Genomic DNA, 27,882 nt, shown 5'->3' on the forward strand with positions numbered 1-27,882 from the left:
TTAGCAAGGGGAAAATGAAATGTGGTAGTATTGTCAGATTGCTTATGAATATTATATTATGAATATTTTGCAATAGTAGTAGCGATGGAGATATGCATGTAGATAAATCTCACTGAAATCTAGGAAAGAGCACAGAAAATTGCATTTGTTGATATTACATGTATGGTGTTGATTCAGTGCTTCAATATATTGTGTTCTTTGTCAGGTCCATAGGAGGGTGAGGTTATGAGGAATATTAACCTGGTATTCAAAGCCTTGCATTTTGTTGTGCTCTGCAGGAAACCTTAGGTAATATCCTAAGGCATCTTCATGGTGTGGGTTAACTCATTATCCCCTGCTGTGACTGTTAATAGGTGTACTAGTTCATAAAAGAGAAGATATTCTTGGGGTGGCAGGGAGTAGTAGTGGATGAAAAATTGTCTTGTGTGTCAGAGTGCACTTTGTATTGTAGAAGGCTTGATCATATTTATCTCCAGCAGTTACTGAAATCTTAATTTTAAGTAGAAGGCTGCCAAACCAGTAAGACTCAAACTGCTAGCTCATTTGCTTTATAACATGATATGCAGTAGAAAACACTGAATTGGGAGGCCTGTTAGACGTTAGAGAATTCCTCTGAGTAAAGATGGATAGAGGAGAAAATTATAGCAACTGGCTGAGTCTAGTATCTAGTTGTGGTTGTATACAATATTCTTACTGAGATTCACTAATTTTTTTTGATTTCAGTACTGCATTTTAGATGAAAAGTACTTCCAACAGAAATGGACAAGATTTATACAGACCCTAACATGGAAAAGTAAGTTGAAACCTCATAAGGACCTCATTGAGATTTGACTATTGTCTTTTAGATGCAAAATGTTTCTTAATCCCTGTGTGCACCTTAGGATCTCTTGAATGAAATATGCTGTCTGTCATGAAGAAAAACAGGGAGGTTTTCTGATCATGGTGTAGGAAAGCTCAAGGAAATCTCATAGCAGTGGATTGTCTAGGGACTGACCACAGGGGTCAGAGCACAATATGTTGAATTTTCCAAGGGTCATTTATGGCACCTAGCATTGGAATGATCTATTCCAAGCAAGTTTGTTTAAGTAACTTCACACTTGTAAAAATAATGGAGAGATTGAATTATTAGCCATAAAAATGTGGCAGCACTGTTCAAGAAATACATCTTGGTTCCAGTTTATGCGCTAGTATCTATTTCTCTTTTTTTCCCCTCAGTGATAATACAGAGCACATGAGAAGAAGGCGACTGTCCTCTGTGAGTAACTTAAGGCATTTCTAAAATAAAACAGTGAGTGAAGGAAGGGAAGGGGAGCCATAAAGAAGAATTAGTTTTCTCATCACAGCCTGAAGAAAAACATACCAAGAGCAAAGAAAGCCCTTATTAAGTTTGTGATTGAATGTGACGCTTCTGGCGCTTACAGATTCTCTACTGCCAAGTAATCAGTTCATGTATTCTTGTGAAATAGCAGTTCACTGATTGTATGGCTGGCTGATGTATTCAAGTCTGAAAGCGTTGCTGTTCACATTAGCGATGTGGCAGAAGATGATACAATTTCCACAGAAGGATTCGCAGGTGAAGCAAGTGTACAGGAATATTCCTGGTAATTTTCTGATTGAAGTGAATGAATTTAGTATGCACAAGGGCAGTTTACCCACTATTTTCTCAAAATAAATACGTGAATTAGATGGTTAAAAATTAAAGTTATGCCTTCATGGTTATGGATTCAGAATTTTATAAATTCTTTGGTCAATAATAAGTATACCTCCAACTGAACTCCCGTGTGTGGTGCATTGGTGAGAAGCAGGGTCAGAGTCTGGGACAGATGCCCAATGCAAGAGTGAATTATAGGTTATGAAATCCATGGTAACTTGTGCATAAGTGACGTCTTGAACTGCTTGTACGCCAGCTGTGACTGAACCAGTCATTTACTTGTTGCTTGATCATTTCTTTGTGGGAGCTGGGTCTGATTTTCTCAACTTACTCTTTTAGATTTTAAAGGCTCCACGAAATCCTCTTGATGATTTGGGAAACGGGAATGAACTCACTCAGGTAGGTCTGTTAAGTCCACATTTGCTGATGCTCTTAATATCTTTGGTTTGCTCCTCAACTAGTCCCTGGTTAAACAGGGTCACTAGAATAATGTAGGTGTAAAAACTCGTGTAATAACTGCTTTGGCGGATAATGTTCGGAGTAACAAATATTACATGAAATCTGTTGAACTTTTATTTTACATCAGAATATGTCTTCTGTCAAGCAGAGAGGAATAATCAGAAATTAATAGATACATCTTGCTTCTGGTGTAGTCCAAGTTTGCCACCCAGAGTACTGTGTGCAGCTCTGGGGCCCACAGTGTAAGAACGAAATCACCTCTCAGGGTGGGTCCAGAGGCTGTAGCACCTTTCTAATAACTTCTTTCAAAATATATGAAATATGAGCCTGAAATACCCGTGCATAATATACTTCAAAACTGGTTTGAGCATGAAGAGCAGCTCAGTCTTCGTTTAAACATTAATGCCTTTTAACAATGATGTGTAGTACTGCTACTGAGCAATATAGAACCATTGTATGCAGTAGTGCGACTTTGTTCATAACTGCTTGTGATGCTGACATGGTTTCTCTGTGCGTATAATGGATAATGTCAGTACGTCAACACATTGTCTGCTTTCTTAAACAGTGAGTGTTCTGCTGCCCTGTTCAGAGCTATTTAGTTAGGGAAGCTTACTGCAGACACTGCACTGCAGTGGTATGGTGAATTAGCTTTCCAGTATATGCAGCGTTGCATTGTTACACGCCTTGTAACATTGCATTAGTATAATCATGTGGTCAGTGACACCATTTAAACACTTCTTCAGGAAAATATCAGTGGTGATTTTGATTTTTCCATGCATCCTTTCCTTTCTCCCATAGAGGTGAGTTTTTTTTCCAGTTGTCACAGAAAACTAAATTAAAAAAAAAATCCTGCAACTCACTTGTACTAAGCAGCTAAGTGTTTTTTCTCTAGTATACCAAACATTAAGCCAGACAAAAATCCTTATAAGTGGTATTTTGCTTCTGTCTGAAACCAAGCAGTTAGTACAAAATGATCTTTAGAACCTGCTTCTTGTGAGATAGGTGTCTCCCTGTGAAGAGAGAAGCTGGAGAACTATAAGTAGTTTAAAGATGTTTGCAAATATCTGTTGTACTTAAGCTATTACGCTTGCATTTTTTTTTTTATTTTTTTTTTGGTGTGTGAAAAGCTATAATTATTGTGGATTATGGCATAAGAACTGTTCTCTGTACATCAAACTGTCTTTTTTTTTGTCAGGATATTAATATAGAAAAACGTAGGAAAAACTCCCGACGTGTCAGCTTTGCGAACACCATAAAGTAAGTTTGATCTGAAGAATGCAGATCTACATCTCTTTATTTAAGCATAAAGTTGTAGGTAATAATCTGCTATCACCTGAAATTGCTGTTTGCATACACTTATGGGCATTCAGTGAAGAAAATTGGTGACTTGTTATACTAAGTTGATTTTAAGCCCTGGTAGAAACATTACGCGCTTTCTCATCCTAGCTATAAAGAATGATGGAGTAAATTTCATATAATTAGGAAAGTTTGGTTTTCATTAACTTTTCTAGTGATTTCACATGAAGTATGATAATGGTATCTTCCTGCTGGAAAGTATGGTTGGGTTCAGTAACCTGCTGTCTTTTGGTATCATTTCAGAACATATCATGTGGGAAAAGATTGAGATTAATTTATTTTTTTTTTTTTTTAATTTTTGCTTTAAAACAGATCATCTTGTGTTTTCAAAAACTGTTTTTCTTTGTTCTTAGCTGCAGAGTCTTCCAGCGAGATCTTAAGAATAATGCAGCAGAGAGAGAAAATGAAGGTAAAAGCTCCTCTCTTTTCTGACAGGTTTCACAGACTATTAGCAACGAGACTTCAGCCAGAATTTAAGAAGTCAAGCTCATCAATCATAGATAGGGAACAACATGGTCAGCTGTTTATGATGGACTGGATGAAAACCCATTAGTTACTACTACTGTGGACCTTGTAGCTCAGAGATTTTTTTTTTTTTAGACAAAATGTACGTGGAACAAAATCTGTTTTGGGGATTGTTGTGGTTTAACCTGGCTGGCAGCTAAGCACTACACACCCCTAACCTGTCCGCTGGCAGGACAGAGCAAGAAGCTGAAAAGTCCTTGGCTTCGTGTAAGCGCTGCTCTGCAACAATTTATACATCGGTGTGTTATCAACATCAATGTGTTATCAACATTCTTCTCATTGTAAATCCAAAACATAGCACCCTACCAGCTACTAGGAGAAAAATTAACTCTATCCTAGCTGAAACTAGGACAGGCATTTAGATCAAAAGAAGACCGAGAAGAATGTCATATTCAGTCTGTCAAAAATTACCTAGGAAGAATCTGAAAAGCTAATGCATTTTCAAGTACTTTGGTTCTCTGGGTTTTTGCCATGATGAAAAGGAACATAAAGAGTGAGAACTGCAGAACATTCTTTTCTGTGCACTTTACTCTTGTCTCTGAATGTTTTGATCCTGTTTCTCTCGTTGTAACATCTGATTTTCTTATTTTTAGAGTGTGCAGCAGATACAGGGAATCACGTCCTACTTAATCAGTAAGTCTGGGGAAAAATTATTCCCACGCTGCAAATACATTTCTTCACACGGCATGCGACCATAAGAATGTTACTTCTCAAAGAAACCAACAAATGTAACCTGCTTATTTATTTAGATATAAAATTGCTCTATACGTTTGACCGGTTACAGGAATACAGCAGAAAAAGGATATAGCTGTTCTTGCGATTCACAAAAAAAAGTAGATGTTTCTGAAAAATTGAACAATTATGTCTTGAAACTGCTTCATCCAAAATTGATTGTTTGGGAATGTCTTCCAGGAGAGACCTACCAGATTCCGTATTTGATAGAGATGGTCTTGGATGTTTATTATCATCACTTTTTCACTCAGAGGTGGATAGAGTATTAGTCTGGTCTCAAAGTTCTTGCCTAGATAAAATAAAATTAGGAGATTGTTGCTCACCAACTCAATTTAATTTTAAAAGATTTAGACTGTTTCTGTGCATGAAGGCATTTTTTTATATTTAAAATATACAGCAAGGGAACATTTACCTACAGCTATAGTTAACAAACACTTATAAAGCAATACAGTAACATATATGTATATAAACAAAAATCAGTATTCTAAACAAGGCAGTCTGGGCTTGAAAGAACATTCAAGAAAACACTGAAGAGCAGAAGTCATTAAATGTTAGATGAAAAGCCAAAGTTAGTCGGTTTACCTGGCTTTTGATTTTACAGGGAAATGACTGCAGGCTTTAGGAACGCGTCTTCAGTTTCCCAAAAAAAAAGGAACGACCAGAAATAGAAGGTCGGAGTTAAAAATAACGCATTAACCTGTTTAAAAATCACGTATTCACCTCTTTTCCCATGAAAAAAAGAGTTTCATGGGAAAATACCACTTTAGTTCAAATTACAAATACGTCTTCAATATATCCTAATGTTTGGTGTCTGCTGTCTAGTCACGTATGAGCTCTGCAACACAATTTTCTGCCTGTTAAGTATATTGCTGAAGCCTTCCGGTTTGCAATCTTTTAACAAACTGTTTACCTAAACCATCTTTTGTAGAAATGAAGAACCTGAAGATGTTCCATGTGAGATCACCGGTGAGTTTGAAAATAGATTTAACAACAGAATGACTATTTTTATTCCAAACTATTGATAATAGTTGACAGAACATTTTTAACATGTCTAGAACAGTCTCACTGATGGAGATCTCTATTGCATGAACAGACTCTGTCTCAGTGCTTGTAAACAGCATTATGTATTGTAGAAGCACGGGTAACCTTACTACATGTTCAAAGGAGTACTGAAAATATTTCTCAGGATATATTTGGTTTTAAATGTGCTTACTCAGAACGTGATACTTATGTAATGAGTGCATTGACCTTCATTTGAGTTGATTAAAATAATAAAATAGCTCAGCAAATGCACTATTTCATTTTCTTTTGACAGGGATGAACACTTTGCTTCATGCTCCTATCCAGGCATTGGTGCAGCAGACTGAGGTATGTGAAGGTGCTCATTTTTTCAGTGCTGAGAATATTAGTGTCCAAAATATATTGCAATAATTTGTGTAGTAAAGGTGAAACATGTACCTCAGCTGCCTAAAAAGTAAATCCTCGTATTCACAAGAAATTTGTCTGAAGCATAATCTTCTATGTTTTGAAGTAGCTTCCTAATCTGATGGTCCTTATACTACACTATTGATAATTTTTGTTTCTAAAATTGCTTTTCAGTATCTGAGCTAGTTCTTACATTTTTTTTCAATGCTTATCTAAAAATATGTAAAGGAGCTTATGTTTCAGATAGGTCAGTTTAATTTTTTTCCTCATGGATTACTGTCTACTTTTTTTTTTTTTTTTTTTTTCCTATGGGTGGAATGGATATACACTGTCTGTTCCTACTGTTAAAAAGGTTTAGAAAATTGCAGTGACTGGCATGAAAATGTAACTGAAATGCTTCAGTTGACTCAAGTGATAAAACACAACATTTTTAGTTAAGACCTTCACAGGCACAGAAATCCTGAACTGTGCTATATTTCAGTGGTGATGTCATAGGTCTATTTTATCAAACAAAGCAATTGAACAGTATCCTTTGATCCAATGGCTTCCTTTCATGCTGAATTTAAAGATATGGTTTAAAGAATGTCTTAGCTCTTGTGAAAAAGTAAAGGTTAAAATCTAGTGTGGATTAAAAGATGTGTGCCATGATCCTATAAAGGTCATACTGAAACCCTCTCTCTCCTTGGTTTAAGTAATGTATATGATTCTTGCTTTTTCTAGTGTATTTTATTTCTTGCATTTATAAAATAATAATGCATATATAACAATGTACTTAATTTAAGGTAAACACAAAGTTGTTCTTAATCAGTGTATTCATTATGTTTGATAAAGTACAGTATTATATCTTGATACTGGCCAGTTTTTATCCACAGCTTTAAAACTCTAAATCCTTTCTATTAAAGAGACTAAAATCTTCTTAGTCAGGGTGGAAGACTCTTTTAAAAATTCCAGCTTGGCACTGCTGTTTTGGGGAATGTAGATGATAAGCTGGGCAGGGATTTTGCAGTGAGTGGGTGGGGAAAGATAGAAATGCCACATAGAAAATATTGATTCATAAGTCTCGGTGATTGTTCCGTGTCTACAAGGATTTCACATGTGAAGATGTGAAGTTTTTGTCCAATAGAAATCTGAGCAACATTCTTTCAAAATTCTATTTAAATACATAAAGATATTACAAACACAGAATGTAGGCTGTAAGAATTTGTAACAGTTAAATTGTCCTTTCCTTTAATATGTTACTACTTGTTGAGAAGGACTGAAATGTTTTTTTTCCTCCCCAAAAAGCTGTAAAGATAGAGCTCTAACCTTTAGACTGCATTAGTTGACTTTTGTTTTGAATAAAGTAAACCACTGTGTCATTTGTTACAAGTGTCAGTAACTGTCACTTCTTGTCTTTTTTCAGTGCCATGATGTGGACAACGCCACTCAAAGAACAAATAGGCATGACACAACACTCATCTTTTCAGATGAAAATGAAATGGAAATGACAGCTAGTCACACTGCAGTGATTGCACGTAACCTGAAAAACAATGAAACTGACAAAACTGAGAAAATAGATATCACATCATTTCTGGCTGGGTTAAACTCTAACAGTGGAAAGGCAGAAATGAGTAAAGAATTTCATTTCTCCGTTGATCCTACAAACCGTCTGTGCCCATCTTTTGAACAGAAGGAAGATACTACTGCGGTAAAAAAAATTAATTTCAATGAATTTTTGATACGCTTGAAGTCAAATGAAAAAGCACTCAATCCTATTGAAGGACCTGAAAAAGAAAACCTTTTTTGTGTCTCTTCACAAGTCTCAGAAAACATGGCACGATCATCAGTGGAATCTGATTATTTCCATGAACCACTGGCCACCATCAATGTAACAAAAGTCTTTACAGAGCAAGATGATGGAATGGAAGTGACAAAATGCCAAGCATCTGATATTAAAAATATGCGTTCTGGTATTTGTGGGGCTCCACCAGAGCAATTACCGTGTCCAGATGTTACTGAGGCATTTGCAGATGATGGAATGGATATGACAACTAGTCACACTGCAAAAATGTCTTTTCCTTTTGCCAGTGTTGGAAATCAAAGTCTAAACTTCAAAAAGGATTTCCCATCCATGGAGACAGATAATTATTCTGTAGTAAAGAGAGCATCTCATCAGCAATTAATTGTAAAGCAGGATCCTCAACTTTGTACAAACAAAAAAACAGTAAATGTTGAAGACACTGTAGATACTACAGTGCCGCAAACTTTTAAGCAAGAGACCAGGACTTTGTCTGCTATCCCGGGATCTGTTTCTTCTGAGACTGTCTTCCGAGGTGATGAAACAGTTTTTTCGAAATGTGGTGACATGGAACTTACTGGGAATTACACATATGTAATCTATAATGAAAGTGCCAAAGGAATGAGCAGTTCGTGTCATAAAACTTTTGAGAAAACAGTTAATACAAACTCTTTGCCAGTAGAAAGCAGACATCCAGCACTTGATGATGATACAGAAAGTCTATCATCTTTAGATAACCGAGCTTCTAAGTTACATAAAACTAATGCACTTGAACACCTTTCAGGCTCAGATGGGAGAGCTGAAAGAGTGACCCAAGATCACGGGACTGCTTCAGTGGATGTTGGTTTTGATTCGTGTAGAAATTCAGTGTCCACTGGTACCTGTAAGGTGTTTTCAGGAAAAGGTATGGCATTGAGTAAAACTTGTATTGACAAAGCTGATGGAAAGAATGTTGAAAATGAATTTCCTCCTGGAGTGTCCATTTCTGTCACCTGCAAACCACATTTTCTTGATAACAGAGTGTCCACATCTCCCAATTTAAGTGAGCAGGAAAAAATGGAAATAACTAAATGCCAGACTGTTATCATTGATGATCAAAGCATTGGGATAACTGCAGAAGCAAAACAAATGCATGGTAAAAGAATTCCAGGTGAGAACCACAACAAAAATGTCAGTGCTGTGGCAAGTTCTTTGGACAGGGACAAGGAAAATCTTGAGGCAATTGGTTTTGATGTGAATATGAAAAGAAAACAGCCTATGGAAATGAATACTGATGATGTTGAGGTGATAATAGTCAATAAGAAGGTTAAAAAATCAAACTTTCAGGCAAGTGGTCTGATTTCCTGTGCGAAGAGCGTGTGTTCATTACAAGAGCAAAAGACAGAAATCGCAGAAAATCCTGCTGCCACCAACAGTGCATTCACGTCTTTGCAAAGTCAAGAAGTCGATATAACTCAGCCTTTGAAAAAAACCCTTCAGAATGCTTCATTTTCCTCCACAAATGACAAAACAGACGTGTTTTCAGATGTTCAAAACATGGATGTAACCAAAGCTCATTCTGTTGCTTTTGAAGTTGCTCCTATTAATACAGTACAAGGATATGAGAATACTCGTAATCAAAATAATGTGATATCCAAGCAGCTGCAAAAACGGATCTCCCAGTTTTCCAATAATTCTGGTGTAGATCCCACTGCAGGTCAGACTGCAGCAATAGAATATAGGGATTTCAAAAGGAGCTTGGATAAACAAACTGTTACTCCTTTATCTGCAAATGGTATGTTCATTTCTAGTAATGAAACCACTCCCTCCGGAAATACAAGAAATATACAACCTGCAAAAGTACTAGGTATAAATGCAGATTGCCAGAACTCTGACAGGCAAGTGAAAACTCATACTATGAAGGTAGTAAACAATGCATTGTCAACTCGAGAAGAGTCTGAGAGAGATTTCCTGATCAGCAAAACAGTTTCTTCACAAGAGGATTTGAAAAATCCTCTGTCAGTCGATGGCCTGCACTCGGGTATTGAAGAGAAGTTACTAACTAATACATCTGAACAACAGAAGAGAAGTTCCAAGTTGCCTTCCTTTTCAGAAAAGTCTGTTTTATTTCCCTCTGGTGAAAACATGGACTTGGCTGAAAGCTGTGCAGCAATTTTTCCTGATCAAAACATCCATATGATATTACCAGGAAGAAAAGCAGCACCAGTACATGTTGTTGAAGATGAAAATAAAACATTATCTTTAAAAAGAGAGGTCATGATGACAATAAACAGTCAGGAGCAGCCTGGGTGCAATACATACTCCTTGGTATCTGGTAAGAAAATGCTAACTGTGACTGGTTTAAAGCATTTTGTAGATGAGAAAACTACCATATTTTCGGAAGATGCTGATATGGACATCACAAGAAGTCATACGGTTTCAGGAGAAAACAAAATAATTTTGCTGCCTAAAAGTTCAAGCAATGACATACCCTTTGTTTCTGGGGATAAAACTTGTGTTTTTACAGACAATAATGACATGGAAATAAGTAGATTTGATACTGTTGCAATTGATAAATCTGTGGAAAAGGCTACAGCTGGAGGGATGCTTAGCAGAGCTAATAGGACTGAAAGGAAAAGCTCCAAGGGAACAACAGGGGAAAAGACTGTTTTATTTTCACAGAGTAATGAGGATAATGACATGGAGATCACAGAGAGCCATACGGCTGCAATAGGCCATGAAATTGTCTCCCAAAAAGAGGTCAGGCTTCATTCTCTGTCTTCAGCTCAGCCTGTTAAAGCTGTTAAGTTCACAAGTAACCAGAGTTACGTGGACATTACTATGTCTTGCCCTGCTGATAAAATTACAGTAAAACTTTTACATGATGATAACTTGAACTTGAATAAAGAGGTTGGACAGGATGCTCCTTCAAACAGTGATGCTACTGTGCTTCCTGTGGATGATATGGAAATCACTAAAACCCATAACGTAACTTTGGAAGCAAATTCTCTGCAGGCTAGGCAACCCAATCGATCTGTTCCTCTATGTTCCACAATTATTTTTACAAATGACAAGGCTGATATGGAAATGACCAGCTATCTCCCTGATGATGAAAGTACTGAAAGAGTCCTGTGTGAGGACAGAGCAAACCCAGCTAAGCAGGTTGGACAGGAGGCTCTTTCAGGTAACAAAACAGTCGTTTTTACTTCGGCTGAGGATATGGAAATCACTAAAACTCATACAGCTGTGTTAAGAGGTGATATGTGGGACAGAGGCTTAGTTCCAGCCGTTTCTGCAGTTCCTGCTGATCAGACCACTGTGTTTCCACACAAACAAGATGATATGGAAATAACCGTATCTCATACTGTTGCTGTTAATAACAATATGGAAGGATTTGAGAACCAGCAAGTGTCACATAAAAGCACTCGACAAACAGGCTTGCATAGTGCATCGTTGTCTGCTTGCAGAGATGAAGTAGATTCTCTGCAAGTAAAAGATCTGAATGGTGAGTATCTTAAAAAATCTAATGATAACCTCACCACTCCTGCTTCATCAACCTCAGCATTTCTTACTGAGAAGGGAGCTGCCAAAGTTCACAGTGGTGCAATACCAGATTCCGTTTATTCTATCGCACTTCCAGAAGACACTCCGCATGTCCAGGCACCACAGGATCTTGACCTTGCCACGGATAATTCAGTTCCTGTAAACAGTCAGCAGGATCTTGTACAGCCAGGAAAACTGAAATTAAAGAGAGTGCCTTTCAAATTTCCAAGTAATGCCCCCTTGGAGTGCAGTGAAGAAACTGGAGATGTGGTATCCCGTGTTTCCCTTTCTGTTCAGCAATCGGATTCTTTGAAGAGTCCTCCAGATGGACTTAGTAGTCAGACAAACCAAGTATTGAAAGATAATTCATCTAGGCATGAAGATCTAGATGCAGTTTTAGCCAAGGATGGAGCAGTTCCTGTTTCTGACAGTGAATCAAAAGAAAACGAGAGGCTGTCAGCTGAAGGGGAAGTACTTCCAACAGACTTCCAAATAAAATCTGAACAAACTAAGCAACCTTTGGTCAGTGACAGTCCAAGAGATCCAGTAGATCCTACTCTTGTGCCTAAATTATCAGGTATTTTAAATGTTTGTTCAAAACTGGAAAATATTAGAAGGAAATCTATAGTTGTCTCTGTTCCTGAAACCACTGTTTCTGACCAGCTGCATAAGTTACCAACTCAACCAGAGGATACCTTGAGGTTAGGAAAAAATACCATAAATGAACAAGATAATTTATTTTATCCCAAGGAGCAGGAGAATGCATGTCTTGAATCTGGAGCAGCTCCTGTAGGTACGAATTTAGGTATGGCACTTAAGGACAAATATCAAGGAATAAATGTCCCTCTAGGTATCTTCCAACCTAAACTACCAAGCAGAAGAAATCCTTCTGTTTCTAACATGCAAGACGTAAATGCAAAATCTTCAGAGAAAGTAGAAGCACTGGTTTCAGAAGTAAACGTAAACACCAGTGAAGCACCAGATTACACCAAATCTAGTAGGCAGAACTTCAGCCCTTCTCAGTTTATAGCAGAAGAATTTCTTCCCATATGCCAAGAAGCAATGGATTCGAATGACTCTGTAAGCTTTGGATCTGTGGAAGATGGTTGCAATGAGATAAACAAGAGAAACATCTCCCACAATGAACAGGTTAAACGTGAAGAAACAAATGAACAGGTTAAACATGAAGAAACAAAAGCTTCTTGCAAGAGCACAAAAAGAGCTTTGGAACAAGATGAGGAGGATCTTCAAAGTCTAAAGAAGCTCAAGGCAGAAGACAGCTTGGTTGGTGGGACCTCCCTTGACTTGCAGGTGAGCCTGATCACTCATTGACAGCGTGTAAGTGCACTGACAGTGCTTTTTAGATACTGAGATGCAAATTCTCTTTATCGCCAGTTTGTAGTCATTTTGTTCTATTTTCCCAAGAATTTCTCTCACTGTTTTATCAAACTAAAACAATTGATGTGTGCAACTTCCCAGATCAATGACAGAGTAAGGGATATGTCAGTTCTCTCCACATTATCCTATTAAGCCTTTCTCGAATAAGTATTCTTAGTTGTCTGCACTAAACCATGTGCTAGTTGTTGCTTAGGTATAGTGATAGATTAAGGCTGAAAGCAATTACTTAGAAAATGAATGTTTATTTTAAATTAGCTGTCTTATGGGCAGCACAAATTGCCATGGGCTCAAGAAGATCTGTGCAAATATGGAGCACTAATCTGACCTTAAAATTAGTTTGTACATTATCAATACAAACTTTCCAATTCCTAAAGCTGCAAGAGTGTGCTGTGGTGGCTACTGCTTTGAGAAATGAATGACGGATTTTGTAACATCACTTCCTATATGCCATGGTAGGAAATGGCTTAAGTATATGCTGTTTTTTTATGCTAATTAGCTATAAAATGTGCAGATACCAAAAATAAATTTTGAATGTCAAGAAACAGCTACATAAGCAACTGAATGAGTTATTCTTACGTTGTTTCATATAGCTTTTCTTTTCCCCTTTTTTTTTTTTTTTTTTTTTTTTAACTTGCTGATACTAGGTTACTTCTGGCGCTCTATCTCAAAGCCAAGTAGATGTTCGTGAAGGTGAAGATCCTCCAAATCTATCAGCTAAAAACCTGGACTGTACTCATGCCAACAGCAGCAGCTCTCTAGATTCTGTTAAGGCTGACACAGAATTAACAAGTAAGACTTCCTTTGTAGCAATTGCCTCAAACTTTTCTATTCTTTTTGCTTAATCAAGGATGAGCCCTACCCATAATACATATTTAATTTCTGAAAAGTCTTGAGTGCTTTTGGTACAGCTTCCTACCCAGCCAGCTGACGTGATTTTACGTTCTGGCTATGAGGCCAAGCCATTCAAGCAATACTGAGATGAGGAGGAAAAGCAGTAGAATTTAAGTACACCTTTGTTTTAATGGGCAGGTTGGGCTGAAGAGGCAGTTTAGGTCCCCTAGCACAGAGTAAATCTTAGTTTATTAGCTCTTGCCGATTAGCTGGTACCTACCAATGAGGCAGAAATCTGCCAGTCATCTGGTAAGTGATATTTTGCCTATGTTTACAAACCCAATTCCAACTTTGCCCCTTGCAACCATGAATATATATGTTTTGTCCAGTGGAAGTTGGATTCTCCTTTGAGTGAGAAACTAGGCCTTCTTAGCTTGGCACTTGGAAGCTGTGGTTTTACCTAGAAATTTGCTGGCAGCTCAGATGCCATTTGGTCTCTGCCTACCAGTGTTTCCCTCTGAACTGGCTGGAGTCTGTTTCTCAGATTTATTACTTTTTAGTATGATACATGTGGCTTTCCTCCTATAGAAAAGTGAATTCTGTCTTTTCATTACCACTCTAACATGAATTTTATTTTACATTAAATTTCTAATCTATTCCTTAGGATTTGCCTAAAGTAGTTTTTTCCTCATTAACTTCATTCAGCACCAGATACACACATAAAGGTCAAACTGTATATTAAAATGGCTTTACTTTTGGAGCTAATGAACTAAGATTCATATTTCTGTAATAATATTTTTAACCTCACCAATGTCCTTTTCTTATTTTTCTCTAGTTCAGCGATGCAGTCAGATGGAGTCTCAGCTTCTCACAGACAGCCTCTGTGAAGATAATTTATGGGAGGTATGCATATAGCTGAGAGATGTTAATTTATTTTCCTAACAGGAAAAATACTTGTGTGCATATATACTAATAAACATTCTCACTTGAAGAATGTACTTAAGTGTATGTTTTTCCTAACTTTGCAGAAATTTCAGAGTGGTGTTATCACAGTTGGAGAGTTTTTTACACTTCTTCAAGTCCATATTCCAATTCAGAAGCCCCGACAGAGCCATCTTCCAGCCAGTGTGAGTATCTGTCCTCCTGATATGCAAAAGGCTTTGAATTATACTTGTGGTTTGTCATTGTTTTTTTAACAGCTAAGTGGTCTGTATTGAAAGTCTTTAAATGAGTCAAGGCAGAAGTCAGTTCCACCTTAGGAAGTTAGACATGCCATGTTTTCAATTCTGTCTTTGCTTGTTTACCTCTGATAACGGATGCTTTTTTTTTTTCCCTCAGTACTGAAAAGTAGAATAGATTTCTATCTCTTGACAAAATACTGTGTATTGAGGATCATCTGTTCTTGGATAAATATTCTGATCCTTGGTTTTTGAGCTTGCTAAAAGAGCAAAATGTTTGAAAGCAAGAATTAGAAGCTCTATCTAACTTCACTTTATCTTCTTACTACGTCCATTATCCACTAAAGTCAGAATCCCAAAATGCTGCTCTGCCCTTCTGCTGCCTCTTCTATTCTTTTCTAAGCTGCTGCACCATGACATACCTGTTCTCCTTATTTCTCACCCTTAAGTCTGTTCTGCCTGAACCTTTTTTCAGTATCCTCATCCTCAATGGAGAGAAGACTTCTTTTGAATTCTTGCTGATATGGGAACAAATATTTTGCACGCATGCATACAGAAAAGCACCATGTATTAGTAGTAACCTGATACCAAACAAAGAAGTAATTGTACTGTGCAGCCTCTCTGAAATAAAGGCAAGGTGTCACAATTAAGAGAAGACCGAGATTTTTCACGAGGCAGTTTTAGGACGAGGAATGCCTTTCATTAATCCACCTCTGGCAACATAATTCTTAAAGTAGAATTTTTTTCTGTAAGCTCATCTTGAGTCTGTCTTTAACCCATCCACACTTCTCCATCCACACTTCTCATGTTCTGCAAATTTTGATATATAAAGTTGATCTTCAGGTTGTTCTTCTTAAAGCCCTCTGAAGAGAAAACCTCAAAGCTAGTATAGCAGCACATGACTAGCAAAAGCAAAATAAAATTTGTTTGGGTTTGGTGGGGAGGAGTTGGAGTTTTGGAGTGTGGGCTTTTTTGTTTGTTTTTTCCCTAGTGGTTCTGTTCCATAATGTTTGAAGGTACATTGAGGAGTCTGCAAAAAATATTTTACCTTTAGCTATAATGTTCTGAGATACCTGATTTGTGTTTTGCTATGCTATGGTTTTGTTCATTTAACATGTGGATTGCTTCAGTCAATTACAATTGCACCAAACCCTTTATTCAGCCTGGGTTTACTCAATGCCTGAAATTTAGTTCTGTCATTTACGTCTGGGGGAGGGGGGGAGAAAGCACTGGGAAAAACTGTCCAAACTGAAAAAAAAAAACCTGCTGAATTTTAGTGTATCTACTTTCCAGTATTTCTTCCAGTGGCTCCAATGAAAAGGTAGATTCCTTCTTACATAGTCTAGTTGTTGCTTTCCTTGTATATAGCCACTTCCAGTAATGCAGTAGAGAAATTTACAGGGACAGTCAGCTTTGATGTGCAAATTGGTAAGCAAGATACTGAAGTCAGTTTCTTATGTTCAGTCCTTAGTTTTGGATAAGCACTGCAAAATGTAAGTGTGTACTGCCAGTTGTAAAGTGTTCCAAGTATAAATATCTGACTTCTAACTCTTTACTTTCAGAAATAACTGGAAGATGTTCCCTTTATTTCCCCTAACTTAAAAGTAAACTAGGAAACTTGTCCCATTACAGTATTGTAATAGCTTACACATTTTCTATCAACTTGATTTTTACATTTTACTGTTATTATGTCAGTTTTGTGTTTCAGTAAAGATACCTGATTTTTATATAAGCTCTCTTAAGAATGGTGTATCAGGGTTGCTTGTGTGTACACCTTTGTGTAGCCAACTGATTTTCCAATTAAATGCTGGAAATAGTCTGTCACCTGTCTGGATTTCATGAGTAACTGCCATTTCTTAAAAAGATTATCTAATAAAGTAGTGTGAATGAGCTGCTTAGTTTTCTCTATTAACATGGAAAGCTTTTGAGTTTTATGAGTAGAGAAAGTTTTTTTTTATTTTTTTATTGTGTTTATTTAATAGAGGATATGGGGAATCAGCTCAAACAGTTCCATTTATTGTTGCTTACAGCAGTTTCTGCTGGCATGGCAAATGATGTGCCAGGGGCAATGGAAAAGCCATCATGCAAAGTGTAAAGCATTAGCAGTGTCTGTATAACTTAGAAGTAGGTTTGGCAGGTTCTTCTATGCCAGTACTTTTTCTAGCATGCTGGAGAACTTTTCAGTAGTCTGTTCGATGTTAAATAAGTTCTAATGACATTCATTCTTCCTTCTTCTAAATGGGTTCTGTGACACCTCTTTTGGTAGCGTGAAGTAGTTTCCATCACAATGACATATTAAAAATTCCTAACAGTTGTTGTGTATGAAAAGATATATTCAAGAATGTACTCTTTGCATGCTAAGTGGTATATTTGTGAAAATTCTTTACTTGTGAAATTCATTCTAGTAGTTCAGGTTTAGTTCTTAGAAAGCTAGCTCCGGTATAACCCAGTCTTACAGTTGTAAGATGTTACGTTGTCAGGGTACGTAAGTCAGCAGAACATTCACATTAGAAATTTGGATACCTTCTTGGAAATAAGGCACCCTGCTGTGGTGTTCTGCCTTTATTCATTCCTTCTTTGCTGACTGACTGAGATTTCTGAGTTGCCTATGCAAGAGGAAGTAAAAAGTGTCCATTTTAAAGTTCTTTTTAATTCTGATATGGTAAAAGAATGAAAGCTGATAAAAAGAATGAAAACTATATTAACATAATTTGTATTGATTGAATTGTTTCCTTTATGAATGTTAAATCTCTTGAAGTTTTATTTAAGATACTATTCTTAGCTACAATTTAGTTTACACTTCCAATTTGCAAATTTATTTGTACTGAGCTGTCTCTAAATATTCATGCATCTTACAGAACTTTGGTACGACTCATTAGCATCTGACCGCTGATAAAAACAAACATAAAAAATAAAACAATCACAAAGACTAAAAGCATTCTCTGAAGGGATTGAATTAACCTCTTATTTATGTGCTTCATATATAAGTAATTTTTGGAATATCCCCATCTTATTTATTGGATGTGACTAAAGGCTTACTAAAAATTGTGAATTTAAGATAACTGCGCTTGATTCAGAATCTTGTTTTACTCTGGAGCACTATAATTATCTGGGTAATGTACACACATTTTTTCAGTTTTCTGTCTAAAAGTAGTATAACCTCTTCCAGTTTAGGTTTTCGAGCTCTAGTGATGAGAGCTCCTTTTTTCCCAAAAGGAAGTCTGTTCTCGAAAGTGAGGAAACAGGGAGCATAAAAGTGAAATGAGCTACTAAGGTTATAGGATTACCTTTTCACAGAAATAATTGGACAGGTCCAGAATGGGGAGGAAAAAATCGTTAAAGTACGTCAAGCTACCTCCGTTGTTTTTTTTCCTGTTCTGCAAAAAGAACGATTCAGGCCTTTTTGGTGGTTTCTGTACATGAATTGATAGAAAGTTGCTGTTTTTAAAAAGCATGCATCTTTGTTTCTTTTTCCTCATCATTTTTCTCTCTGTTCTCTTCCAGTGTGCTGTCAGTGCACCACCAACTCCAGAAGACCTGATTCTCAGCCAATATGTTTATCGCCCCAAGCTGCGTATTTATGAAGAAGATTGCCAGGTCCTTTCTCAGATGATAGATGAGTAAGTCTTTTATTTCTCTTTTTTCAATCACAGGTTATATTAGTAATTCTATTTTTCAGCTCCATTTGCATGCAGAATGTCCTTAAGAAAGTTATTAATTACAAATGGGAAAAACAGAAAAATGGGAATAAACTTACTTAATGTAGGTAGCCAGTTTATTACAGGTTTATACGGTATAGGGCAAACTCATGGGGAGGAGCTGTGGTTATGGAGATAAAGCTTGTTTTTCCTCTGGTACTAATAGAGTGTTTCAGTTGCACATCAGAAGAATTAAAGTAAAAGGTTTTGAGTTGTACTCAAAATAATCAAACATAGGAAGCAAAATCATAATAGGTTATGATCTGTTGTTTGTTCCAATTTTCCAGTGTTTACTGTTAATTGAAATACAGTTACCATAACTTATTTCCTTAACCTGAAGGTCACTTCTGGTCTGATACATGATGCCGTTTACAATTTGTGTTAAATCAGGTTTTATGGTAAAATTCAAAATCAGTAGTAAGATTTTTCGCAGCCCCGTTAGCACCATTTCCCATTTCTTTAGCTGTGTAACTCTTCATCTCCTGTTCAGACCTGTTCTCTACAAAAAAAAACAATAGAAAGTGAACTTTGCATTATGTTCCAGAGTGTAAAAAACATAGCCCCTGTGTAGTGAAGGCTTTAGAGGACCTCTCCAAGATGTAATACCCAAATAAATGAAAATGTTTACATTTCCATACCTTAATTAGAAAAAGTGAATATAGTGTATAAATACCAATGTACTTCTTTATACGCTTGATGCAGTTACAACGAGCCTTTCTTTCAATTCTTTCTTTTTTTTTTTTTTTTTTCCTGTATTTCAGATTAAAACAGTATATAAGCGTCCAGGATCAACCACTGGTGAACGTGAATAAGAGTTTGTGGGAAGTAATGAGAACCTGTTCTGATGAAGAGGTAATATTGCATAACAAAATAATGTAATGAAGGAGTAATTTATGCATTCAAATTTATGAGGAATTTGCACATTTAAATAAAATAAGAACCATAATGGTCACTGAGTAATAGTAGGTAGGTAGAAGATACAAGGTAAAATATTTTCTGAATGAAAGTCTACTATGAGAACTGGAATAAAGAATTTCTTATATGCCAGAAGGGTTGAATGCAAAGATGATTATAGTACTTTAGAGGAACATGTTACTGTGAAACAGAAAAACTTGATGTTGATAATTCAGGTTAGTTAAAGAAGAGAAACTTTAAAGAAGCCCAAGCAAACAGTGCAATTTTGGAAGCGAAAAAACAAAGTGCTCTTACTGCTGAAGCTCTAGCTTCACTGGTGGTACAGAATTGTCCATTAACTTAAATGTTTATTTAGTTTGGAAAGGTATAGGTAATAGTGTGAGACATAATAAGCAGAAAACGTTACACAAAAATAAAACTGCATACAGAATTTGGAGTACAACGGTGGTGTCATGTGCCAAAAGAAAGATGATGAGGCCAGAGGGTATTTAAAGGAGGATGCTAATGATAATGGGCTCAAAAAGCACCCCAAAGACATTTGAATTTTAAAAAACAGAAGCATTATAAGAGTGTCCCAAACAGAATTAAAAAGGTAGATCAAGGGATTGTTTTCCTCACTTTTAATGCCAAGAATAAAGGACTAGTCAAACAAAATAAAAAGTAAAAAATTTGGAAGACAGTATTGTTCATAGTTCGTAATTAGATTTCTATTACAGTTTATCACTGAGGCTAGGATATTAGCCGGATTCAGGAAAACTATACTTAGAAGCAATAAAAGCACCAGAATCATTAGTGAAAAATAACAGATTTGAAAGGTTATTAAGCAAACGTCTACATAGCGGCATTACAATGATACCACCTAGTGGAAATGGATTGAAAACACTACAAAAATGCTTTTTGTAAGTTCCTCTCAGTCTTCTGGATTGACAACTGTCAGAGGAAACCTTGAACTACAGAATTCTCATAGTCATTTATAAAGTAGTTGAGTCACCATTCCGGGAGCTGTTAAAAGACTGGGGACATGGTTTAGTGGTCTTGACAGTGCTAGATTAACAGTTGGACTTGATCTTAGATGTCTTTTCCAACCTAAATGATTCTGTGGTTCTGTAATCTGTAGCTATATTCTATTAAAACTGGTGGCTTTTTTTATTTCTTGCAGTTTGGGCACTGCATGGACTTCTGTTAACATTTTGGTTAGCCTCCTTAAGTTAGCCCCTTAGTAAGGGGGCAAGTGTTCTGAATAAGTCTTGAACAATTAGAATGAGACATCTGAATGAAGCTGCTGTTTTTTAGCAAAAGCATCTCCTTAAGTTATTGGAGCTGTTAAAATCTGATGATACTGCTTTCTATGCTGCTCACTCTTGGAATACAGATTGTGTTGGATCTTTGCTAAGAAAACCATTACTTTAGTAGTAGCCTTGAATTAACTTGGATTGTCCAGTCTTAAATTCAATTTCCTTTGAAACTATCATGTAATACTGCAGCTAGAGAAATGGGATATTGCAGGGAGGGAGAGCAGAGAAGAGAGAAAGAGTTGATTGAAATCTTTTGTTTCGCATTCCCATTCACTTTCCCTTCTGTATTTTCTATTCATTGCAGCTGAAGAGCTTTGGAGCAGAACTGAACAAAATGAAATCCTATTTCATCAAAGAAAGTAAAATCTTGGCTCACAATGAGAAAGAGGCATTATACAGCAAATTACTGCAGAGTGCGCAGGTAATGTGCCGCAAGGCTGCAGAGGTTTAGGTTTAGCAGAGGAACTTCTATATTTTATCTGTGCTTAGACTGGCATAAGCTGTGACCATCAAATGTAGGACCCTAACCACCTTGTATAAGACTCCTCCGTATTGAACTTGTTTTCCTTTTATTTATAAGCAAATATAAAATACATTGGGACAGTGACTTTGCTTCTAGTTGAATTACAGGAACCTTCTACCTATGTATAAGTTAAAAGCTCTAGAAATTTATTTAGTTACATCTCATCTCATCCCTTCAAAAAAAGAAAGTGATTAGGAACGTTGTTAAGTATCTGGTATTTCCTTACCTATGGCAACTGTCTTACTGTCTGTTAGTCTGCCTCTTCATTCTAATGACAGGTTGTGTCAGCTACTTTAACTAGTTTATTAGCAAGCAAAGATCCACATGGTGGTCCCAGAAGGCGTTCAGCCTCTTTAAAAATTTCATTGACTTGTGTAAGAACACATTGCAACAGAGTACAATTTTCCCGTCTTAGGAACAGTATGAAAAGCTACAGTCAAGAATAGCAAATGTGGATGAATTGCTCAAGGAGGCAGAAAGCTGTCTGGCTGAACTGGAAGCAGGTATGTGTTTGCAAACCAGTGACTGATTTGCTGATTTCTTGTCCAGTCCCTGTGTTTTTCTGTAGAGCTGCTATGTAAATGCATCAAGATTCTGTGTCTGGTGCTTGCTTGGAATTTTAAAAGTCCCATATTACAAATATCCGTTAGGTCTGAACGCCTTTGTTTGTGTCTGCAAACTCATTTTGTGGGAATAACTTGCACATCAAATGAAGTCTGGGAGCATTTCTGCATTGAAATACAGAATTATAATTGTAGCCAAGCTGGCTAAATCTGAAAGTGATGACAGCACAGCTGCTGGCAGCACACGGAACCTGCTAGTGATCCCGCAGATAGGCAAGCCTAAGCTTTGTACTCCAGGACTGTACCATTTTCAGTGTCATGCCTGGATGGTTTAAAACTTGTTCAGCTGTGTTCAAACAAGCTGCAGTCAGTACTTGGGATTGCCACGTAACGATAACTGTGTGTCTTCATAGAACAATAGAATAGTTTGGGTTGGAAAGGGCCTTAAAGATAATCGGTTCCACACCCTGCCATGGACAGGGATACCTCCCACGAGACCAGGTTGCTCAAAGCCCCATCCAGCCTGGCCTTGAACACCTCCAGGGATGGGGCATCCACAGCTTCTCTGGGCAGCCTCTTGCAGTGCCTCACCACCCTCAGAGTGAAGAATGTCTTCCTTATATTTAGTCTAAATCTACCATTTTTTAGTTTAAAGCCATTACTCTTTGTCCTATCACTACACTCCCTGACAGAGAGTCCCTTTCCAGTTTTCCTGTAGCCCCTTAGGTACTGTAAGGTTGTTGAGAGGTCTTCTCAGAGGCTTCTCTTCTCCAGGCTGAATAACCTCAACACTCCCAAACCCTCTATGTCGGAGAGGTGCTTCAACTCCGTGTTCATCTCTGTGGCCCTCCTCTGGAATCATTCTAATACTTTCATGTCCTTCTTGTGCTGGGGGCCCCAGAGCTGAACACAGTCCAGCAGGTGGGGTGTCACAAAAGCAGAGCAGAAGGGGACAATCCCCTCCCTCATCCTACTAGCCACGCTTCTTTTGGTGTAGCCCAGGACACGGTTGGCTTTCAGGGCTGCAGGCACACACTGATTGCTTGTGTTGAGTTTCTCACCAACCAACACCGCCAGGTCCTTCTCCTCAGGGCTACTCTCAATCCATTCTCCACCCAGCCTGTGTTTGGATTTGGGATTGCCCTGGCCCAGCTGCAGGATGTCGCATTTGTTGAACCCCATGAGGATCACACAGCCCCACCTCTCAGGCCTGTCCAGGTCTCTCAGGATGGCATCTCTTCCTTCAAGCACGTCAACTGCACCACACAGCTTGGTGTCATCGGCAAACTTGCTGAGGGAGTGCTCCATCCCACTGTTTGTGTCACTGACAAAGATGTTAAACAATGCCAGTCCCGGTCCTGGCCCCTGAGGAACACCACTCGGCACTGATCTCCATCTAGACATTGAGTCATTGACCTCAACTCTCTGAGTGCAATCATCCAGCCAATTCCTTACACACTGTGTAGTCTTATCTGTCAAATCCATGTCTCTCCAATTTAGTGATGAGGATATTTATTTTTTGTTTTTCATTTATTTTTCTTCCTGCTTCTCAATGCCTTCAGTAGAAATTAAAGTGCATGGTAATAGCTTTGAAACAATGCAATAAAAGGAGCTTTATTCTTTATCTGTTACTACTTGAGGGTAATACTAAAATGTCTAGGACTCAGAGATACATGTAAATGACTTCTAAATACTGAATCTGGGAATTCTGCAGAGACCTTCTGATCCTTGTTTCCCACAGATTCTGAATGGGAAGATTGCGAGACAGACTGCAGTGAGGAAATAGCAGAAGAGGACTCCGAATCAAAAAAACTAGAGGAAGGTAATGGTACCAGCTGAACTAACTGCAGTTTTTTTGTGGTGTTTTTTGTTCATTAGTGTTAGTTTTGTTTTGTTTGTGGTTTTTGGTCATTTGTGTTTTTTTTTTAGTTTTGGAGGGGGTAAAACTGTTCCCATCCTTGCTGTATTAGTTGATATCAGTGCAAAAATTACCGCTTTCTTTCCCACATTGGATATAGCTAATAACATAAGTGTTAAAGAATGAAAAGGATTTGTCCTTCTCATGGATAAGTGGGATTTAGAACTTGGAAAAATATGACTGGAAGGATGTGTACTGGCTATCATACCCCACACTTCAACTGTTCTGTAACTACTAGCTTTTGTTGGCAACATCAGTATCCAGGTAGAAGTAAGAGCTGTTGAGATCTTTCATGTTGTTAAGGAAGATGACTGCACAGTGAGTTAGGGCTGTCTTTGCTGCTCTTTTCTCTTACAGCTTTTTTTCCTCCTTTCTCTTAGAATTGGCAAGCCTCAAAGCTCAAGAAGAGGAACTTGAAAGGTAAGATGTCAAAAAGCTTAAAGGAGATTAAAAATGTACACACTCGGGTTCTAGAGATTTTTGTGATTTTTCACCGGTGTGCTACATCAGATGTTTTGCTTTATCTTTGCAGAGAACTGTCAGATCTGGAGACTGAGAACGAGCAAATGTTTGTTCAGCTGAAAGATCTACAGGAAAAAGAAAAAAGCTGTGAGGAACTCCTGGAGAGATACAAGTAAGGAAGGGAATTTCAGGTTTTATCTTTTTGTATCGGTTCATTCTGGGGACTCACATTTCTATATAAATGTTTTGGGATTTGTTGTTTTTCCTTTTTATTTTATTTGGAAGATCTTTGGATGCCCCTCTCTTCACAATCTAGGATAAGCAAAAAAGCATTGGTGAACTTCAGTGTGTGAGGAACTGTTCTATTAACAACTTTGTAGTGATACTTTGCATACAGTCTTTCTGCATCCAACTCCCCTCCCATCCCAGAATTAACATTTATGTGAAATGAATAGTATTATGCTTGGGTTCCCAAAAGATTCTTACGCTCTGTTGACAAATGAAAATTTATTTGGTCTATTCTAACATAGCTACAAGTGCACTTGATGCTCTGATCTTTGTCCTTCAGATAATTGTTTTGGTTGGTTGGTTGATACTTAGTTGTGTTTTTGTTTTGTTTTGTTTTGTTTTTCTGTTTCTTTTAGCTTCCCTGAGTGGGAGATTAGTGAATGGACTGAACAACAGGCAGTCTTTAATTTTCTTTATGATTCAATTGAACTTACAGTCGTATTTGGACCCCCAATAGGTAAGTGGCAAAATGGGTAGGTTTATGGCTTATGAATTTGAAAGGTTAAATAGTTGCATGATAGAAACCCAAAGGTTCTACATTAGTGAATATCTACTAAAAAGAAATAGAAAATAAACCATAGTGCTCGTAGGCTGCTAGTAAGCAGAGAGAGCTGATAAATGATGGCTTTGAATATGTTTATCAGTGCTTTCTATACAAAAATTGTAAATATGTGTAATGAATGTCTGTTTCTGAAGAGGAAGAGCTGCAACTGCAGAACTAAGCGTGGAAATAACTGATACTGTTTGTTTGTTTTCTGTTTTCTTACTTTTTTTTCCTTTTCTTCTCAGATGGTGATGTTTTTGGTGAAAATCCTTCCAGAAAGATAGTTAGCCTGAGCTTTGAATCTCTCTTGGATGGTAAGATTTTGAGTAGCTTGAAAGTAGCTGCCCTCGTTATCTCTTACTGGGAGGACACGTTATAAATTTGTGTTTTAGCTGCTGATGTACTACTACGTGGCTTTGAGGAGATTTCTTGCAATGTGTTTTTTTTATTTTTTGTTTTTAACAGAGGAAAAAGCTCCGCTCTTCTCATGTTTAGTCCATAGACTCGTCTTCCAGTTTATTGAAAGTCAGGGCTGCTGGCAAGAAAAGTGTCCCACACTGCAATATTTGCCTCAGGTAATGTGCCAGAAAAGCCTATGTGACTCTTGAAAAATATTAAATCTTTTTTTCTCACAGAGAATAGGGTTGATACTGGGAACAAAAGCATATTGATGAATACTTCATTAATGCAAATCAAAATCAGCTTCATGAATAAATATTCTGGGATGAGATGGGAAGTGCCTGTCCCTGAAGGCAAGAGACCTAAAAGCTGTGGTTTCTTCCTAGTTTGCTGCCTTAGTGATTTCTTAAAATCCTTTTCTCCTGCTAGTAGAAATCAGAGAATTGAGCTGAATGCCATTCTGCTTCCAAAAGAATTAACAGTTTAAATCACCAAGTCCAGTTTGGTGTTCCCACATATCTGTGTAATCCTGTTGACAAAGCCAAGGGGAGAAACTTAGGGCAAAGAACCTATGTTTGTTTTTACGTATGTACAGTTTAATTTTTACATCCAAACTGAGATAGCAGTTAAGCTGCATTTTTCTTTTAATTTTCTAGTATAAAACTGCATTTTCAAGTATCACATAATTTACCAGTCTCAGTTCCAATGTAATTTCTCTTCTGATCTCATGTGTAGGTGCTTCATGATGTCTCTTTGGTGGTGAGTCGCTGCAGGATCTTAGGAGAGGAGATAGAATTTCTGGAGAGATGGGGTGGAAAATTTAATCTTCTGAAGACAGATATCAATGACACAAAGTGAGTAACCTCAAGTGGAGCTTACACAAGTCTTACAGAGGGCCTCTAGACAATCAGAAAGATAATCATCAAGATAATTTGTTTTTCTTTAAGATGTTATTTTATGCAACTCCTTATTAACAATCTAACCTTTTTTTTAGTATAATTGAACTATAATATCCAAAAGGCTGGAAACAAAGCTCCTCTGGGATTCAGCTAACTTCCTTACTATCTTCTACTCTCTCCTTGCTTGCTGATTTCCTCTTTGACTTGACTCCCTCACTTAAAACTTTGGACCAGAGTGTAGTGATGCAAAGGAGACAGAGCCAAGAGTTTACCTGTGTAGCTTAGTGCTTAGTCTTTGATTCGCTTCAGCCAAGCAGAAACAGCCTTTGAAAGATGAATGCACTTAAACTAAAGTTTATTTTCTTTAGCTTTCATTTTCTCACACTACTTCCCACCCAATTGATTTTTGTCTGCCTGCCTTTAAGCTGTTTACATACATTAAACATACATTAAACATACATTAAAGTTTGTAGTACTCTTTGCAAAACAAGTGTTCTACTACGTGCCAAAAGTCCCTTAAAAGCTGCAATTATTTAGGTCAAGAAAACAGATGCAAATGCAACCTATTCTCGGATTTACTGTGGTAGATATACCTTGGAATGACCGTTTTTTATGCTTGTCCTGTTTTATGCTATCCCAGAGCGTCTGTTCCCTGGGCCTTGTGTACTTGGTGATGGTCTTACCCTTATTGGCAAAAAGATTCAGTTCTGGCCTTCCTGGATATTGTCATAGAAATTCTATGACAATTCTATTCTAGAAGTTCTGTTCTAGATAGAAATTTGACCTGATTTAAACTGGGTTGGATTCCTGAAACAAATTTAGAATTATGGTCCTGCTTAAAAGCTCAGAAAACTTTAGCTAGCTAGAAATGTTTTATGTTAATTAGAAAACAGATTTTTGACTATTGCTCTGTACTCTCCTGTAATTTTGAAAGAATCTGTGAATTACACGTGTATAACTACTTTGGGGGTTTTGTTTTCTAATTCAGTGGCAGAATGCTGATAGTGTTAGTATGGAAAGGTTCTTTTAACCTTATTCATGAAGCCACTGCTAGTCTATTTCAGACTTCTTTAGGAATTTTTGAGCTTATTGCAATTTGTTTTCCTTTCTGCAACTGAATTCAAAGGAGATGGCAGTATATTTGTGCGTTTTCTGTTGATATTTTTTGTTTCTATTTCTCACACAGCGTGAAGCTTTTGTTCTCCAGTTCCACAGCTTTTGCAAAGTTTGAGGTGACTCTGTCTTTATCTTCCAACTACCCAGCTACTTCACTGCCTTTTACTGTCCAAAAACAAATAGGAAATATTGGGTGAGTTGAACAGAAAGAACCACTCCACGTAACTGAAATTTAAAGGTAGGGGTGGGATATTAAATGGTCTGTATGCCCTCTAACACATGGTAATTTTCTCTTTTTCCAGACATGAGGAAATTTCTGCTGTTCTGTCCAATGTACCAGTTGGTTACCACTATCTGCGGAGAATGGTGAGCTTGATCCATCAAAATCTGCTCCAGGGTCCCAGATGA

At 37.3% G+C, this 27,882-nt stretch overlaps 1 protein-coding gene across 1 annotated transcript; it reads left to right on the plus strand.

Moving 5' to 3' along the window:
• Positions 1-758: 758 nt before the first annotated feature.
• Positions 759-27,882, plus strand: KNL1 (kinetochore scaffold 1; the record flags this gene model as incomplete). Its single annotated transcript, XM_084286954.1, has 25 exons — positions 759-793; positions 1,216-1,255; positions 1,991-2,050; positions 3,306-3,367; positions 3,820-3,875; positions 4,594-4,624; positions 5,652-5,689; positions 6,039-6,091; positions 7,551-12,758; positions 13,490-13,634; positions 14,512-14,579; positions 14,705-14,803; positions 18,359-18,474; positions 19,314-19,404; positions 21,067-21,183; positions 21,701-21,788; positions 23,590-23,670; positions 24,147-24,186; positions 24,299-24,400; positions 24,873-24,973; positions 25,306-25,374; positions 25,526-25,635; positions 26,195-26,313; positions 27,545-27,667; positions 27,777-27,882. 25 exons carry the CDS (start codon positions 759-761, stop codon positions 27,880-27,882), a joined length of 7,158 nt encoding a protein of 2,385 aa, XP_084143080.1.

This window comes from Netta rufina, assembly GCF_964035555.1.
Source record: "Netta rufina genome assembly, chromosome: 5".
Lineage (NCBI taxonomy): Eukaryota > Metazoa > Chordata > Aves > Anseriformes > Anatidae > Netta > Netta rufina.